Source organism: Schistocerca nitens, chromosome 6, assembly GCF_023898315.1.
Source record: "Schistocerca nitens isolate TAMUIC-IGC-003100 chromosome 6, iqSchNite1.1, whole genome shotgun sequence".
Taxonomy (NCBI): Eukaryota; Metazoa; Arthropoda; class Insecta; order Orthoptera; family Acrididae; genus Schistocerca; species Schistocerca nitens.
Genome location: NC_064619.1, coordinates 752,526,068 through 752,545,332, shown reverse-complemented (window position 1 = coordinate 752,545,332; position 19,265 = coordinate 752,526,068). Strand labels below are relative to the sequence as shown.

At 38.1% G+C, this 19,265-nt stretch overlaps 1 protein-coding gene across 5 annotated transcripts in view; it reads right to left on the bottom strand.

Annotated features, from left to right (window-relative positions):
- LOC126263107 (uncharacterized) overlaps positions 1 to 19,265 on the bottom strand; it is a 149,525-nt gene that overhangs the window by 33,603 nt on the left and 96,657 nt on the right. For 3 of the 5 annotated variants that reach the window (XR_007546842.1, XR_007546843.1, XR_007546844.1), the window contains exon 2: positions 12,566 to 15,471. The exons of 1 other annotated variant lie outside the window; for it this stretch is intronic. Coding sequence is in view for 1 of the 4 variants with exons in the window: in XM_049960112.1 (XP_049816069.1) it covers positions 12,566 to 12,635 (70 nt within the window). In the remaining 3 variants the exon portion in view is untranslated. The remainder of the gene's footprint in view (positions 1 to 12,565; positions 15,472 to 19,265) is intronic. One more of the 5 variants, XM_049960112.1, reaches the window with a different exon arrangement.

The window sequence follows — 19,265 nt, the reverse complement described above, 5'->3', positions numbered from 1 at the left end:
GTAAGCCATGCCAAAGGAAGCTTTTGCACCAATCACTGTCTCAGATAATCCAGTTCCTCTCAAACAGGGTTCTGCAAGCACATCTCAAAATGACCTGGAGAGCAACGACATTCGCAGTGTTTCTTTTCATGACCTGATGTCAACTCCAGAGGAAAAGGATAACAAATTCGATGAATTCGTCAGCAGTTCTGATCACTCGGAAGCTCTTCTCTTCCACGAAGATGCAAATAACTCCATGATGAACACAGATAGCAGTGGGAACGAACAAGCAAGTACATCGGAACCTGCTCAAAGAAAAAGTAGACACAGCAAAAACAAAGAGCTGCAGCCTGAGTGCAGTGGAGAAACACTGAATCCCAAGAAACGTTAATGTGCCATATCTTCTACCTGCAAAGACTGTGGAGAAGATTACTATGATCCAAGAGCAAGGCGAGTGGAGAGGTACCAGTGTGTAAGTTGCTAGAACTGGTTCCATGGACTGTGGCAATCAGTCTGTGGCTAAGTGTGGCTTGTGTACGGTTTGTAATGACTTGAACTGTGATACAGATTAACGTGCACGAATATGTCACAAAAATTATCTAAAATTATATTTTTATGTCCTGTAGAATTTTCAAGTGAAATTTATAAACAGCAGAATTTAAAGTAAACAAAATTTGATTTCAGGCGAAATTCCCTCCCTGGGAGGGAAGTTCGCCAGTTGGCTACATTGTATGGGAAAAATTTTCCTATCATTTAATACGTCACTTTCAATCGTTAATGGAGTTTTTATTTCACATATATAAGTAAACTTATCACATTAAAAAATATTTCATTATGTTTTCACGAATGAAAACAATTTAAAATATTGTTTTGTAAATTGGTGTCGAACATCCCTCCTTGTACCTTATAATAAATACACAGTGTTGAAAATTTTGCAAACACGGACTGCCAAACGCTATTACAGGTAGTAAAATTATTTGGTTATTGTCTTAATTAATATTATGTGTGTTTTTACTATTATTTTTCTAAAATGGACTGTCTGTGTCAAGTAAGGGCAGTGAGAAAAGAAATATTACAGGGTGTCTACATGGACAAGAAAAAAAAATTCCCAGATTTTTCCTGGATTTCCCGGTTAAAAACACTATTTCTCCCGGATGAAATTGAGTATAAAGCGGGTGAATACATATCAGTGTTAAGCAACAGTATACTTTCCCTTGGAGCTGTAAAACCTATCAGTCCTTTGAATTGTAAAGGTCTTATACCGGCGGAGGACGTCCCAGCACTTTAGGAAACAAAATCCAGGAAAAACAATGAGTTTGGAAAGATGTTTGATGCGAGACAAAATGCACAGAATTTACTTTCGTATTGCGAAAGTATATACACAAATTCCACAAATTACAGCACGGTAGCTTCCGAAGCTCTAAAATAGAGATTGCGTTGAGCGATGCACTTTTGTCAGCTAGTCATAGCTCATGTCACGTGATCTCGCTAATGATTGACGGCAGTTATTCAGAGCACGAGGCCTACGAGAAAGACAGGCCGCGGCGCACACATTACGAAGGTGGGCCGAGCTCAGTCAGCTCAGCAAAGTGCGTTTCTACACCGGTTAACTCTTAACTAGATGTGTATGTACGAACGAGAATTGCATCGTCTATTGGAATCCACTGTTATTAGTCCTACAATGATAAGAAGTCGACAGGCCAGTAACAGGCCCTAATTTGGCAATTAAAATCACGCCAAAATTATTATCAGTTGCGTAATGTACCACATCTTCAGTGAAAGGAGAACTGTTACGAAGAAGACACTAAATGCTATAAACAAGCGGTTATACCATTTCTATCGAGAATTGATTTGAAATTTCGTTGTACAAACAGTAATCAGTAAGACTTCATAATAACTGATTCCGGTACAAGTTGCAATTCTCGTTAGTATGCACGCGCCCAGTTGCGAGTTAACAGATTTAGAAATGCATTTTGCCTGCTGAGTTAAGGGAACGAGTGAGCTCAGGCCGTTCTTCGTGACGTACGTGCCGCGGCCTGTCTTTCTCGTGGGCCTCGTTCAGAGCATATGAGATGTTATGTAATCAACCACTAGCAGCATCATTGTTGTTAAGTAGCGCGACCACACAAAGACGAAAGGTTAATCGGTTAAAGGTATGTAAGTACACTACATCTTCACGAAAAGCTGAACTTTCACATATAATATTGGGCATTAACAATGTTTTGCTGTGTTTTTTCTCAGAGGGCATAGTTAGGCAGGAACCTAAGAATGCTTCGGAAACTAAGCTTCTGTATTTGATGTATTTCATACATCTACTTTCGTATTACGCAAACATGCAGTTCAAATGCCGATGCGAATCGTAGATCTTTCCAAAATGTGGTGTTTTTTGCTGGATTTCGTTTCTTAAAGTGCTCAAAAGTATAAAACCACTAACCTTTCCATAAGCCGTTTTCCGATACCACAATTTATTTAGTTTTTATTTCGTGATCATGGCTGCAGCGATTTAGGAGAATCTTTACAAAGTGATGTCGGTGTCATGTTTTCTTGAAGAGTGATGCAACAACTTTTACATTGTTTTTATTTGAAACCCCAAATTTACTGTACAACATTTGAACACCCACTGATGTAAGGCTGCGAACACTCACAGCAGCCGGCCGGGGTGGCCGAGCAGTTCTAGGCGCTACAGTCTGGAATCGTGCTACGCTATGGTCGCGGGTTCGAATCCTGCCTTGGGCATGGATGTGTGTGATGTCCTTAGGTTAAAGTATTCTAAGTTCTAGAGTACTGATGACCTTACAAGTTAAGTCCCACAGTGCTCAGAGCCACTCACAGCAAGGTCTAGAGATCTTTGCGAGTATTCTGCGTTCTGCCTGACTGGGACTGGAGTGGCAATGAAGGATGGGACAGAATAGGAGCAGTCACCACGGCGTCAGCTGGTCAATGCAAAGCAACCAGTGACTGGATGAAGAGGGAAGAGAGATCGCTGCGAGTTGAGATGGTGAGGTGAGGCGAGTTGAGATGACCAAGCCAGCAATCAATCACATGAAAGACGAGCCATCGCTTTCAGCAGCTAACATCGTTACATGCCTGCTCAAAATCCCAATACCGTGAAACACCATAGTAAAACAGCCGCTGTTACCATGACTAAATAGAAATAAAACAATTGCTGTTTATACATCCAATGCCAAAAAATATAACTTGGTATATGTAAAAAAAAACGTCGAGACAGTATTACAGGAAAATACTAGCTGGCAGATAACTAGTAAACAAAAAAGTTATGTAAGTTGGTCAATAATTAAACAAGAAAAGTCTGGAGCAAGAGTCTTGAAATACGAGTTTATTGAGCCGAGTAGCATGTTCTTCAGATGATCACAGACTACTGTATAGCTAGCACGTTTCAGGTTTTTGTGCTTTGCAAAAAACATTCGCAGATACAGAAGCAGTTACTAGAGCGCACTCCGCAAGGTCTAAGTTCTCCAGCCATCGGATCCCCCTAAATTTCAAGGACAACCATTCCGATCCCATGGTCCAAATATACAGAACTACTCTGGAATGGAAATCCTTAAATAGGTTTTACAAGGCATGTACAAGCTGAATTATCATCCAGGGTGTTTCCTTTACTTTGGACTTTATTAGCAGAAAAATATGGAGAGGGGGCTCGCAAGTACGTCAAAGAACAGCAAGAAAACATAACATGAAGACAACAATAACAGCTGAACGGCATTTATTACGTTTCTAGGTACGGAGGGATACATAAAAAGCGACATTATCAATATACTGGATGTCAAGTAAAACCATATTTTAAAATTAAGCGGGTAAATCATTCCTCTACAAGTAAATCAACATGTACGCTGGTAAAGAATCTAGGCTTTAGATTAGAATCGGTATATGTAGAACAGAAGGTCTACCAAGTCCTAAAGCACTTCGGAAAACTTACATACAGTAGAGTACCTCAGCTGTAAAGTAACTTGGAGGCCAAGTCGTTCGTAACCAGCAGACTTCATAACTTAGATATCATGGATGGGAATAATAAGCTAGAACGAAAAGGTGGCGAAGCCTTCAGAACTTTCGTCGATGAGCGCGGTGGACTTAATATCTTTCGTCTTTATAATTGAGGTGCTCTGCTGTACATGTAAAATTAGCTAGAAACTTGCAACAGGTTACTGGAGTAAGACTGGTTGATAAGTCTTGTCATTCAGAGTTTCTTAAAGGGTCAACAAACACAGCGTTACTAATAATATCATAATTAACGCTGAGTGTTGCTTGGCAGAGACAGTGTTGTCAAACGTGCCTCGCTCGCTTTTCAAATCACACAGTCTGTCAGTAGTCAGTGTGCACACAGTCTGTCAGTAGTCAGTGAGCTCGGCTCACATGTTGAATTCAGTTCTGCGCACATGAGAGGCAAAGTTTTGTAAACTAATAAGGTAGGTAACACTCATTCATATTTCATTATGTGTAATAATGAGGGGCAGTCCTCTTTCTCCAATAAAGGTTGCCCACCAACAATCACTACGACTGCGCCATGTCGATTGGTTTTCAAGATAGCTAGCTTTCAGATCCAGCATTCAAGGACTGGTTGGTGAAAGGACCGACAGGCCTTTATAGTGCTAAATGTGGATTATGTCCAGGGATCCTCATTAACATCTGTACTATGGGAGGATCGGCTCTTACAAGCCACATGACAAAATCCAAGAAGCATGTCGCGAAAGCAGCTTCCATGAGAAGCATAGCAAGTTTGTACGTCTACACCCGACCGGCGGCGACCACTTCAACCCAGCAGACAGATTCTACTTCCACTACCACATCTGCAGATTCAGCTGGGTCAACAACAGTGGCGTTGGCCGCTGGAATTGCTGTGCCTTCATAGAAGGATGTCACTGCAGTGTCAAAACCCGGGGATAAACTGAGAGGAATTGATCGGATGACAATAAAGGACGAAGTAACAATGGCGGAAATATTGTGGTGTTTGGAGTGCATCGTTTCACACAAGTCACTGCGTAGTTCTGCGAACAATGTGTTACTTTCCTCGCAATCTTCCCCGTCAGTGAAGGGCCAAAGAGCATGCGTTTACAAAAGGACAAAATCAGTTACATCGTGCAATATGGACTAAAAAATATATTGAGTCTGAAATTAAATATGACCTCATAAACGCATCACGGATTGTTGTTTCTTTTGACGAATCCTTGAACAAGGTGTGCAAAAGAATCCACATGGACATTTTAGTGCATTATTGGAACACTTAAAAAAAAATCTAGTGTGCATCCGTTATTACGCATCAGCTTTTCTAGGCAGTTCGAAGGCAGCTAAGCTACTCGAGTCCTTCAAGAAAAAAATTCCAGGCGAAGCAATGAAAAAACTTTTACACGTATCGATGGACGGCCCTAACGTCAACTTTGCGTTCTTAAGGGAACTTAAAAATTTTCTGAAACAAATTGAATGAATAGACACCGTTTTATTGGAAATTGGAACTTGTGGGCTTCACGTTGTTCACGGCGCCTTCAAGTCCGCAATTCAGGAAAAACAGTGGATGATAATTCACTTTTTACGTTCCTTGTACAACCTTTTTAAGGATGTCCCTGCCAGAAGAGCTCTGTATATTTCGACAACGGAATCGGAACTGTTGCCCTTAAAGTTTTGCGCGATCCGATGGCTGGCGAATGTGTAAGCTGCTGAGCGAGCTCTAGTAACGCTTCCGTTTCTGCAAATATTTGTTGCAAAGATGGAAGGAAAAAAAAAACAATTTGTGCTACCTGCAGAGTAATGGAGGATCACCTCAAGGACAAGCTACTCGGTCCAAAAATTGCTTTTTTCCAAGACTCTTTGCTGGAGACTTGACACCCTTCCTAAAGGATTTCCAATCCGATTGGTCACTAGCACCGTTCCTCCACTCTGCTTTGACAGAGATAATGGAGACAACGATGACACTATTTGTCCAGCCGACGAAGATCTCGCCGTCAGTTGATTTGCACAAAGAATCCAACCTTTTGGGTGTGGACCACGTCAATATTGGGTTCACCGTCAAGAATAAGTTCATTCAAAAATAAACCTAATTTAAGAAATTAAGTATTAAAATAAAGATCAGATGTGAAATTTAGCAACGCGAAAATCCGGAAAGGAAAGACTGTAAAAATGCACAACATATTTTACATAAAAAAATCTCTTATTATTCTAAAACGAAAGAAATTAATTAAAGGTCTTTAACAATTATTAAACCGCAAGCTTGTTTATTTAAATAAAAACAATAATAAAATCAGAAAAATTGAGGAATCGAAGAGGTAAAAGACACAATTGTCCTTACTGAAAGCAAATTTTACAGCGGGGAATATAGTAGCTCCGCTTGACACAGGTTTTCGCTCTAAAAGTGGACTACTTTTGTACGAGAGCAAGGTACGGACGTCCCGCTACCTGTCGCTTGACTGGTGCTGCCTTCTGTTCTCCATTTATAGGATTACTTAGAAAGAAGTAGTAGCGAATGTTAGAGCTGTTCGCAGATGACAAGGCAATTCACTGGGAAAAAAAGTAGAAAAGAAGCGAACTGGTATTGCTCTGCATGCCAGAACACTTCGTCTTTTCTACACTATAGAAAAGTCGAAGTGTTCTGGCCTGAAGAGACTTATGACATTGCTCAGTGACACATTATGCAGTTTTTTGAAGGTCAATTATACTTTTTGCCATCGATTGCATAATTTTTTATCTATGAAATAACAACATTAAATATGAAAACTAACTTGAAGGTTGGTCTTCTTTAGGCATGTGTTACACGTTAAGTCATATCAAATACAAATGTGCCAGTAAAAAATGACTTAACTTCTGGGCCCGAAACTATACAAATGGCTGATCCTTAAAGTGTTATGTTTTGAATGAGAGTTATAACGCCCTGTGATTTAAGAAATTCACTGCACATTCTCACATGTAACATAAATCAATTTGCGTGGAAATTTACTTTGAAAGTAATGCTTCTCAAGCCACTATTTGTAATATTTTCTAGTGATCTATTAGAGATGTAAACAATTGTGATGTCATGCACATCGAATGCACGTTAGTTGTTATGGACATGCTGCATAATCTTTGACACTTTTCGGTGTCAGCAAACTGGTCTGTGCATTGTGTAAATTACCCATTTTCTATACAACTAAGCAGTAGTGGGCTTAAGTTCTTTGTCAGCATATCAGATCTTACATGTCAAACTTACAAAACTTTAACTGAAATCTAAAACTATGAAAAATCCCAGAATTCTAAAAAATTCCCGGGTTTTTCCCGGATGTCCCGGGCTGTATACACCCTGTATTAGAAGGAGCATTGAAAAATTTCTAGCTTAATAAGGATCAGCCATTTGTAAAATTTCGGGCCCAGAAGTCAAGTCATTTTTTACTGGCACATTTGTATTTGATATGACTTAACGTGTAACACATGCCTAAAGAAGACCAACCTTCAAGTTAGTTTTCATATTTAATGTTGTTATTTCATAGATAAAAAATTATGCAATCGATGGCAAAAAGTATAATTGACCTTCAAAAAACTGCATAATGTGTCACTGAGCAATGTCATAAGTCTCTTCAGGCCAGAAGATCTGGAATTAATCTGTGTGAATTTAAGAATATATGTTCACACCACAGCTACTACTTTTTAAATGTTTTTGAAAAGTATCAAACAACATGTGTAGACCCACTAAAAAAACACAAAAAGCCCATCAAAAAATCGTTGAGATGTGTAGGCTTGGATCTTTCTAAACAATTACTGACAAAAAATATTAGTATAAAACCCGGACAAAAGCTTTGCTCAACATGCCGTAACTTTTGTGAGGAAAAATTAAGAGTTGAAGTCAATGAAAGTGAAACAGATGATGAAGTCATGGTTGAATTAGAATCATTGGAATCCAGAAATGAATCCCTCGTACAAACAAACATTGCTCTTGATTATTTAGGTTTAACACCGATAAAGATTCATGGCTTGTCAGAACAAAGTAAAGGGTCTTATTTTAAAAGGAAGGTTAGCAGTATTGAAAAGACTGCAAAAAAGGCGGTTTCAAAAGCATTAAAATATGATGCACCAAGTTCTGATGATGACAAAGAAGACAAAAGTGTGGTTGAGAAAGCAAAGGATTTTGATGTAATGATTTCTCTTATGAAAGAGATTTCATCTGTTGGGAGGTCTAGAAAAATCCAAATTCTGACCTTGACTCCAGATTCTTGGAGTCGAAATAAAGTGATGAAAGAATTTAATGTAAGTGAGTACATGGTGCGACAAGCTAGAAAGCTAAAATCTGAAAAGGGTATTTTGGAAACTCCTAGTCCAAAAAAAGGTAAAACTCTTTCTGAAAATACAGTAAGACTTGTAACAGATTTTTATGAAAAGGATGAAAGTTCCAGAGTGCTACCTGGAATGAAAGACAAAGTAAGTGTTCAAGAAAATGTGTACATGCAAAAAAGACTCATTTTGTGTAACTTGAGAGAACTCTATTATTATTTCAAATAGGAGAATCCTGAGGTAGAAGTAGGATTTTCAAAATTTTGTTTCCTGAGACCTAAATGGTGTATCCTTGCTGGTGCTGCAGGCACACACACTGTATGTGTATGCAGTATCCACCAGAATGTTAAACTATTACTGGATGCTGTGAAAATTTAAGAATCTTATAAAGACCTAATTAAGATGCTTGTGTGCAACACAGAAAACCAAAACTGCATGCTACATCATTGCAACAGCTTTCCTGCAAATACTGCACTAACAGAATGCTTAACTGAAAAACTAAGTGAATATTATGATTTAGAAGAAGAAATTGTAATCAGTCAGTGGGTTAACACAGACAGGGCAGAAATGATCAAACAGTCTATCAGTGTTGAAGACTACATTTCTTTATTGGTTAGGTCATTGGAAAAGCTCACCCCGAACTCGTTTATAGCAAAATCCCAATCAGCAGCCTTTAAAAGATTGAAAGAAGACCCACCACCCAAAACAGCAATTATTGTGATGGATTTCAGTGAAAATTATTCCTTTGTTATACAAAATGAGATCCAAAGTTACCACTGGAATAGAGGTGGTTGTACTCTACACCAAGTTGGAGTTTTTCTAAGAAATGAGGAAAACAATGTTTTTGTTTCCAACCACTGTTTTATTAGTGATGACGAAGAACATGACACTGGTTTTGTTAACTTTGTACAAAAAGAAATTACAAAGTCGCTGTCATTACATCATACTGACATTGACTCAGTTCACTACTTTACAGATAGTTGTGCTGGGCAGTACAAAAATAGAAACAGTTTTAAAAATTTGACTGAACACTTGAGAGACTAATTTGAAGGCCCAACACTCTTTTTTTGCAACAAGTCATGGGAAGTCAATTTGTGATGGCCTAGGAAGAACTATTAAAAGAATTTTAAGGAAAGCCAGTCTACAGCTTTCAGACAAAGAACAAATAATGACAGCAATCGATGTGTATAAGTTTTGTGAAAAAAATATTGAAAACATTCATTTTCACTTTATTGACAAAAAAGAAGCTGATTTGCTACAGTTAAAACTAGAAAAACGTTTTTCAGCAACCCGAACCATTCCTGGAACAAGAAGTTTTCATAACTTTAAACCACTTCCAACAAACAACCTTGAAATTAGAAGGACTACAGATAGTGTAAAACCCTCCTTAGTCTTTTCTTTCCATTCTTCTTCTGATTGGGTTCGTGTTGAACCATCCATAAATAGCTATGTGGCTGCAAATTATGATGGTAACTGGTACTTTGGACTGGTAAAAACAATATTCAATGATGAAGAAGATGCAGAAATTCTATTTCTACATCCTTTAGGACCTGCTGCATCATTTTATTGGCCTGAAAGAGAAGATTCCTGCATAGTGCCTTTTGAGCACATAGTCTGTGTAGTAGACGCACCTCAATCAAGCGGCACTGGGACAATGTATTACTTCAAAAAAGACTGTATCAAAAGAACTGAAAGCTCTTGGATGAAGTGGAAAAACAGTTTGAATCAGCATTAATGTTTATTAAAAAGACAAAATTACTCAAAAAATTCAATGTTTCAAGCAATCAGTTGGGTTATACATAAGTGTCGTAAGTATCTTTGTACATAATTCTAATGTAATCTACTATAATTAATAAACATGTTAAAAAAGCCATCATTATTTTTGTTTTATCAAATAGCCTATATGTTTAAGAGTAAATTAAAACAAATTTGAGCATTCTATCAGGTCTGAGACTCTAGATATTGCAATTCTTATAAAACAAAACATCCGTTAAAAAAAAAAAAAAAAAAGAAAAAAAAAATACATATATATTCTTTTTTTTTCACAGAAAATATTAATATATTTTAATAGCATCATTTTTATCTTCAAACATGTATAATAAATAAACTTGCTGCAAAAATTCATGATGTTATCTAAAAGAGTTTTTAAGATAAGCAAATTTAAAGTTTTGAATACAAATTAAATTGACCATTTCCGAAGGTTCAGAAAACGCAACACATAAAAACTTTAAAAATTTATAAAAAAAAAACTGTAAGAGATACAGCAAAAAAAATTTGCAGGTGTTGTCAGGATGGTATTTGAACCATTTGAGCCAAATTTCATGAAAATCGCAGGAGGTGGGTGTAAAATTTATTTTTTATTGGGTGATTTGATATGGAATGACCCTTATATTCTATGGATACAATACTTCAAATTATTATGCCTAATTAGGCTGGCAACCGTTTTTTGTTTCATTCACATGAACTTCACTACTTTTATCATCTCCAAAGTAAAGCCTGTTAAGTCTTTCTATTAACTGCCATATACACAAAATTACTGTCCGATGCCAATTATCTATTAGACAAACACACGGTTAAAACTAAAAAGCCTCTCAGAGGGTAACACTAGTTAGTGTCAAGCAAAGTGTGAGCGTTATACTTGGCGCAAGCATGCAACCTGGTGTTTTACAGTGATCGGTACTGAGGATGCTACAATATACAAACAAAATTGTATTATATATCAGAGTAAACTAGATGAAGTAGTGCCCTTTTAAACAGACTGCCCACAAATTCAGGATAGAGGCTGCAATTCCTCATCAGGACATCATGATTTAGGTTATCTGTGATGTCTTTAAATTACTTCATGTAAATGCTGGGATAGTTCCCACTATAAGGCCACAGCTGATTGCCTGCCCCATCCTTCTTAGACTAGAAGAATATGTAATTGACTGTAACTTTTCTTTGTTTTTGTTTGTTCTTCAATCCAGCATCACAGCGTGTTCAACATCCTTGTAAAAGTGAGACCTGGAGGATGGAGGATACAACCACTACCACCATCGTGACTAGTATTCTTTTTTTGTGTTCACAGTGACACTGAGCTAATGACAGATTTACCTTTCCTATGGATTTTGTGTGTTGCCAGTTGCATGAATAAGATTCTCCTCCACCATGATGGACAGCAGACAATGCAAAAGAGTGAAGTTATTTCGTCCTGATATATGGATTGTGTCCATTAAAACACAGTGCCACTGGGATTCAGACTTTAATCAAGTAGGCTATATTCATTAGGCTTGTTATCTTCATGCGTATAAATATTACAAACTTCTTGCATTTGCTTTCTGCAAAAGGGATGGAACTGCAGACATTTCGTAACAGATCTCTAAAACAACTTTGTATTTCACATCAATTTTATATCCACACAGAAAGCTCCTCTCTGACACAATAATGTGTTGGATGGGATCGCAAGCCAGTTTGATGTTGAGCCTTTATCACAATCATGTTAATCATCAGTTATCTTTGGTGAAATTGATGGGAATTACTTCCAGATTACTTATATAATATGTATATTAGAGGATGAACAGGTACTTTGGAAAAAGTCACACTCTTCTGCTTGGTTGTAGTTTGTGTTCCCAAACTTATGTACAAATATGCATACTCCTTACTGGTTCCTGTGGTCAATAGTAAGAGTAAATTCACTGCCCCAAATACTAGAAGTAGAAATAATTTCTGCATAGTCTATGCACTTCTCTCTAGGGTTCTGAATGAAGTTTTGAGTTCTGGTGCAAATGTCTACAAAGTTGCCAGCGGATACAAGGTAGGAAGTATAAACTACAAATACCTGACCAACTAAAAGTGAAATACATCCACAAGTGAGAAGTAGAGAGGGTAAGGTGCAAGGACCCAAAAAATTAGACTTAGTCTGGGAAAGGTTTTATTTAACAAGTTGTAAATTTTTGTCTCCTTTCAAACATGTAAAATTTAACACTGTTAAATGACCATAAGAAAACAAGCAAAAAGATTAAACATTTAAAATTTCACCTCACCCTAGGGGATTCTGTTTAAAAAGAAATTAAATACAGTGCAGTATAGACTTATGTATTATTAGAAAAGGTTGGGAAAAAAGTTTCAATGAACAAATGTCCCGTAACAATAAATTCACCATTAATTAAGATTTTATCTACCCAATTATAAAATGAGTTTTTTTTTCCAAAATTAATCATTCAAAAAAATACAGGATCATGTTATATTCACAGATTAAACTAATTCTGCCAAAGTCAACACTTTTACATTGTGTAGTAGAGCATATATGGGTTGTCTTACAGTTAAAGGGTTTGTTTTACACTTAGAGATGAAGCTTTACCTTTTGACGTCACGAACAAATTTATTTTGAAGAATTTGGAAGGCCTGGGATTGGCAAACAATACTCGCATGCCGACAGGCTCGAAACTTCTCGATACGCCACAGCACCCGGTACAGCGTCAAGGTCGCTCTAACTATCGTGCGACACTGACTGATGTGGCGCTAGTGTGAGAGATACGCAAGACACATTATCTAGCAACTAAAACAGTCTATTGCTCGGATTAATATTTGACAGTTTTGTGGAACACAGGAAGAAATCACATTAAATTCTATCATCTTATAAACTTATGTTGTACACGAACAGGTTTGCAATAAACCTCCTCATAAATATGCAGGCACTGTATCAAACATTAATGCCTTATTTAAGTAAAGGTAACATTCAAAAACGGAAATGTCCTTCAAAAAAACATTAGTCGATTCAAAACTGAGACCAGTATTTTCTTTGATTATGACAGACTAATGACTTACTAAGGGGATTGCAAATGACAATGCAGTCACTGTTCATGTATTAAAATACTGGGTAAGGACATTACCAGCTTTTAATCAGTTTAGAACACGCTGGTGACATTCAGTTGAAACAAGAACAAAACTTAATTGAGAATGAAATGTCTAACAAAGGAAATAAATCATACTAAACTGACTAATTGTTACAACGGGAAGCTGAAAAGGTAGAAAAGAAAATGGTCCAAAAATTAATGTAAACCATTCCTTTTTGTTCCTTTTATTTTTCCTGGTATTATCACAACGTAGACAATCAATAAATGGTATAAGTTTAAAACAGGCATAATGTTAACTTTTTGGCAGATACTTTGCCAATAGAACAGTTTGTGATTTTGATTAGTCAGAATATATTACAAAAAATTTCTTTAAAGATGCCTCTTAAAAAAGGAGGGGGAGGTCATCTTATACTCGGGTAAACACGGTAGTTACCACATCAGAATGGCCAATGAGCCACTATAAACAATGTGAAATGAATAGCCATTACTCGATCTACTAATACTTCCACAGTAGTGGTAGGTGACGATTAATATTTGACACAAATTGCAATTACAAAAAAGGTCTCAATCGCATAGTTCTGTATTAGATGTGCGCGTTTCAAAAAATCGTAATCAGACGTGAGCTGTGAGACAACATACAGAAATTATAAAAAGTATGTAACACATACCAGTATACTGCACCACCGTGACAAAAATAGTAGGCACAACAAAGTGAGCACACGGACTGTATATCGACGTACAAAGATTGCCTACGGTAGTACATGCGTCAGTTCAATGCATATAAGTGTTAAACTTGCCACGTGTATTAAACTACAGGCAATTCACATCGATGAATAAATACACTATGGTACTTTTGCTGCAAAACGACGTAAGGACTTTTAAGAAAGAAGAAATTTATGATGTCGTTAGATAAAAGTTAAATGACAGTACAATGTGCATCACAATATAACAAAGACACATCAAAATGTGAAGTTAAAACAATAAATAAAAATTATTTAACTGCATGACATTCATATACATAGGATGCAATAACATGTTGCTGGACTAATAAGTAAAATAATACAAGAACTAAAGTTATGCAGAGGGGCTATGAAAATTGGTCTTTGGGAGCCGATGAATGAAAGTGTGACACTGCAGCACAATTTCACCACACAGCTGGCAAAGAAAGTAAATGGGGGACATGTTGATACCACGGCATAAAGCTCTTGCGAATTTCATTCCGTTTACTCAGTTGGACAGTAACTGTACCTCACAGATAGGCGTGTAAACAATATAAGTAGATCTCAGCAGTTGAGACAACATGCGTAATTGGGCTCAAAGAAGCTGATACAAGCAGTTGGCAAATCACTTGACATTTTAATAGGTGCAATGCCACTGTCTGATGATGTTGAACCATGGCCAAACAAAGCGTCAAAAAGGGCACTGTCGATCTAGACGTGTGGGAGAACGTGAGGATTGATCAATCGTCAAAGGAGCACTCTGAGCCCCACATTTGTCATTATCATCAACCTGATGTGCAACTGGTGCTTCAGTGCCCGCAGCAACAGTTAATCGGTGTCACAGAAAGAGGGCTGTGCTCATGGCACCCGTTGCACCAACTAGCACTGCCATCTATAATCAACAAACCTGTTTGCAGTGGTGCTGAGTGCATTTGGCATGGAATCTCATTGAGTGAAGTAGAACTGTCTTCAGTGATGAATCCCACTTTGAACTGAGCCCTGACTAACATTATGCCTGGAGACACCCTGGACCACAGTGTGATAATAACCTGAATGTCGCCTGTCGTGCGGCCCAGTAACTAGGAGTGGTGATCTGGTGTGCCATTTACTTTTACAATCGGAGCTCTTCGGTTGTGATGCACGGCAACCTTACCGCATAGCGGTCTGTCGACAATATTCTACACCTTGTACTGCTGCCCTTTACGGCAAGCCATCTCAGGATTACATTTCTGTGAGATAATGCTCACCTACGCATGGCAAGAGTTACTACTGCTTGTCTTTGTGCTTGCCAAATCCTACCTTGGCCACCTAGGTTGCTGGACCTCTCCCCAACTGAGAACATTTAGAGTCTTATGGGTAGGGCCCTCCAACCAACTCAGGATTTTGATGCTTTAACACACAAACTGGACAGAGTTTGGTCTCTATGTCCCTCAGGGGGGCATTCAATAACTATCAATCAATGGTAAGTGCAGTAACTGCTTGCATGAGGACCACAGATGGACTAACGTGTTATTGACTTACTCAATTTTTGAAGGTCTTTCTCTTAAATAAATTACCCAATTTTTCTAAAACTGTGATCATTTCCTGTACATGGACATTTCCATCCCATTTGGACAATTCCTTTGTGGTCCATCTTTTTGTCAAAGTGCATTAGTCTCCATTTGTCATCAGCACCAGGGGTGGATCAACAACTGGAAAGAAATGTAAAATAAAAATATAGGTCAGGAATAATATGACCAACTGACTAAGTGTGCCTGGAAAATGTTAAATATATTTAAAAGTTAACAATATTTTTTAACATAAATAGGTTACTAGGCAGTGATAACTGTTTTTAACAATTTATAACTTGAAGGTTGGCATAGGCAGTAGTAATAACTGTCCAGTGTCTCTCTCTTTTTTTTTTTTTTTTTTTTTTAACATGAAAAAGACCAAAACTTTAAAAATTGTTTGTGTAGTATACTAAAATAGTTAAAACATGAATGAATAGCATTAGCATATGTAAGATGCTAGAGAAATTCATATTACAAAAAGGTTACAACAATGAGGCTAAAATTAAAAAGTGTAAAACTGAAGTCACAGCATTAGTAAAACTGAGAATAGAGAGCACATTACTATAAAGACCATGAGGTAAACTGTTATTAAGTTACATATTGTAAATATGCTCCAATTATGAAAACATAACAGCTAAAGTGAAGTGGCAGATGAAGGACCAATACTGTGAAGTAGCCTAGAAGACTGCCGTAACTACAGGTGTACATAAAGTCTGGGAACACTTTCAATTATTTATTGCACAAGAACCAAACATTGTACAGCTATCATACATATGTAATTTTGGAGAGAAACCCCAAAAGTTTTTTTTCGCATATACTGCCACAGTGTAGTTTGGTAATTTGCCGATAGGCAGCGCTAGCTGCAAACATGGTGAGTTCAAGTGCGGAGCAAGCTTTCTGTCTGTTGGAGTTCGACAAAACAAGTGGGCTACAGCTGTTCAACAGATGTTTAGAGCCAAGTACGGTACGAAGCCACCAACAAGAAAGGACATTTACCACTGGCACAACAAATTCGTTATGACAGGTTGCTTGTGCCTGGCAAAGAGAAGTGGACATCCCAGTGTGAATGAAGGCGTCTGAGAGATATTCATAAGGATTCCAAACAAATCAGTGTGTGGACATCCCGTGAAACTCGAAATGGCTCCAATGCCAGTGTGTAAAGTCCTGTGAAAGAATCTGTATGAAACCATTCAAATTGGAGCTAGTGCATAAGCTCAATGATGGTGACAAAGACAAGCATTTTGAGTTTTGCTCGCTGTTGCAACAACTGAATGAGGATGGGCATGGCATTGTTGATCACTTAATTTTTAGCAACGAAGCCACTTTTCGCACTAATGGAAAGGTGAACAGGCATAATTGTCGAATCTGGGGTACAAAGCATCCACACGAATGCATGGAATTTGAGCGAGATTCCCCAAAGGTTTCTTGTGCCTTGTGTCGAAAACTGTATGGACCATTCTTCTTTGCCAAGAGCACTGTCACTGGGTATTCCTACTTGGATATGTTGCAGCAATGGCTGATGCCTCAAATGCAATTGGACTCTCCATTCATCTTTCAGCAGGATGGGGCTCCACCCCATTTTCATTGTGAAGTTCGTGGGTGCCCGAACACGGGGCTGCCGCATCATGGATCGGCCGTGCTACAGAAAGGGACAGCTGTTTCATGAAATGGTCTCCCCGTTCACCAGATCTTACTCCATGAGACTTTTTTCTGTGCGGACACATTAAAGATCTGGTGTAGGCACCACCTCTACCACTTAATGTAGTAGAGCTCTAGGAGAGAATATGGGAAGCAACTGTCACAGTTGACGATGTCATGCTGGGACGAGTATGGCAAAAACTCTATTACTGTATTCACGTCTGCCAGGTCACTCATGGTTCGCATATCGAATGTTTGTAAAAAACAAAAAACTTTCAGAGTTTCTCTTCAAAATGCAATATGTATGACATCTAAACAATGTTTAGTTCTTATGCAATAAATAATTGAAAGTGTTCCTGGACTTTATGTACACCCTGTATAATGAGCACGCATAGCAGGACAGATATTTACATTAGCAATATGTGACAACAGCTTAATACACTACAGCCAGTTTGACACTTTTATTCGCTGAACTGACAACAGTACTAAGAAAGGTCAGTCCTTATGAAAAGAGAAGACCACATGCTCAGTTCATTGAGCTAAAACTAGATCTACATGTACGTAATGAAGTACTGTGCATACATTGTGTGTCATGACTATGCACTATACTGGTATGTATTACTTATTTTTAATGTACATTCTCCCATAGCTGATATCTGGCAATGACTATTCGAAATGTGTAATATTTAATAAAAAAACTGTGCAGTCAAGATTTTTCCATAATTGCATTTGTGAAATAAATAGATAATTGTAAAATTAAACAATGGAAAGCCCCAGATGGAATAACAACAATATTCGGAATAGGATAAATTGCTACTACCATACAGAGGAGACGTCAAGTTGCAGACAGGCCTGACAAGAAGACTGCTGTACATTTAACCTCTCATTGGTAATGCCTTCTTCCGAAGTAGAATAAAGAAAACACTGGACTGTGGACAGCCACTGTGCCTGATGGGAGAAGTAACCTAGTGACACACAGAGAGAGAGAGAGTGATGGGGATAAGGGGTGATAGCAGGGTAGGGATGGGGGGGAAAGCATAGTGCTGCTTATGGGACACTGTGGGAACAGGGTAGGGCTGCTAGGTGTGGCTCCTGGTGGGATGTGGTGGAGGCAGTCCCTTAGCTACTGTCAATTAGGTTATATTGCGCTTTCATTCTCGTATCAAAATGGCACACGTGTCAAAATAACACCACACTGCTCCTACAGTTTATCAAAATACTTTGCTCATGAATGAGATTCCCAGTAACTCTGATACGTGAAGCAGATATAAACTTTTGCTGTATATACACAGCCGGCACTGGTCTGTTTGAAGTTACATAAAAGCTCAGTTGGAATTACTGAATAAAAGCTGCAACTAGGTAGGAGGAACAGAGGCACTTTCCAAAGTACTTCCTTTCCTTCTAATACACATATGAACACATATGACAAATAGTAATCGACTTCACGGGGAAACAGACTGAAGTTGCAGTATAATTAGCTCTGGGAAAGGGACTCAACTTCACACCGACACTGGCTGCTATATCTGTCACAGATTGGTACGAAACAAGCTATTTCTACCCTCCACAGCGGTAACACAGAAGAAATACTTCGAGGAAATGTGCCACGTGCTCACGAGAGCCATTCCACTGAGTATGGATATCGCGAAAGAGCTGCCAATTGAGAACTACAGAGCGATTTTGAAATATTCATTCTACCTGCATACAAAGGAAATGCCACTTTACTGATTCTGCTGTCTGAGTACGATCACAAGTACGACCTACTCTAAGACCTGACAGACAGAAAACTGAAGGTAGACTGGACTGAGAGTGAATAACGAGAAGACCTTTTGGTAGGGAGGACACAGCATGTTATTTTGTACGGAGTGTCAATTTCAGATGTAGAAGTAACTTCTGGTGTCCCCAGGGAATTACGTTGTGACCCCTGCTGTTCTTATTGTATATTAATGACCTAGCAGGCACTATTAATAGTAAAATCAGGCTTTTTGTAGATGACACAGTTATCTATAATGAAGTACCATCTGACAGAAGCTGCATAAATATTCAGTCAGATCTTGATAAAATTTTGACGTGGTGCAGATTGGCAACTTGTTCTAAGTGTTCAGAGATGTAAAATTTTACACTTCACAAAACGAAAAATGTAGTATCCTATGACTATAACATCAATGAGCCCCTGTTGGAATCGGCCAACTCACACAAATACCTCGGTGTAACACTTTGTAGGAATATGAAACGGAACAATCACATAGGTTCAGTCGTGGGTAAAGCAAGTGGTAGTCTTCGGTTTATGGGTAAAATAT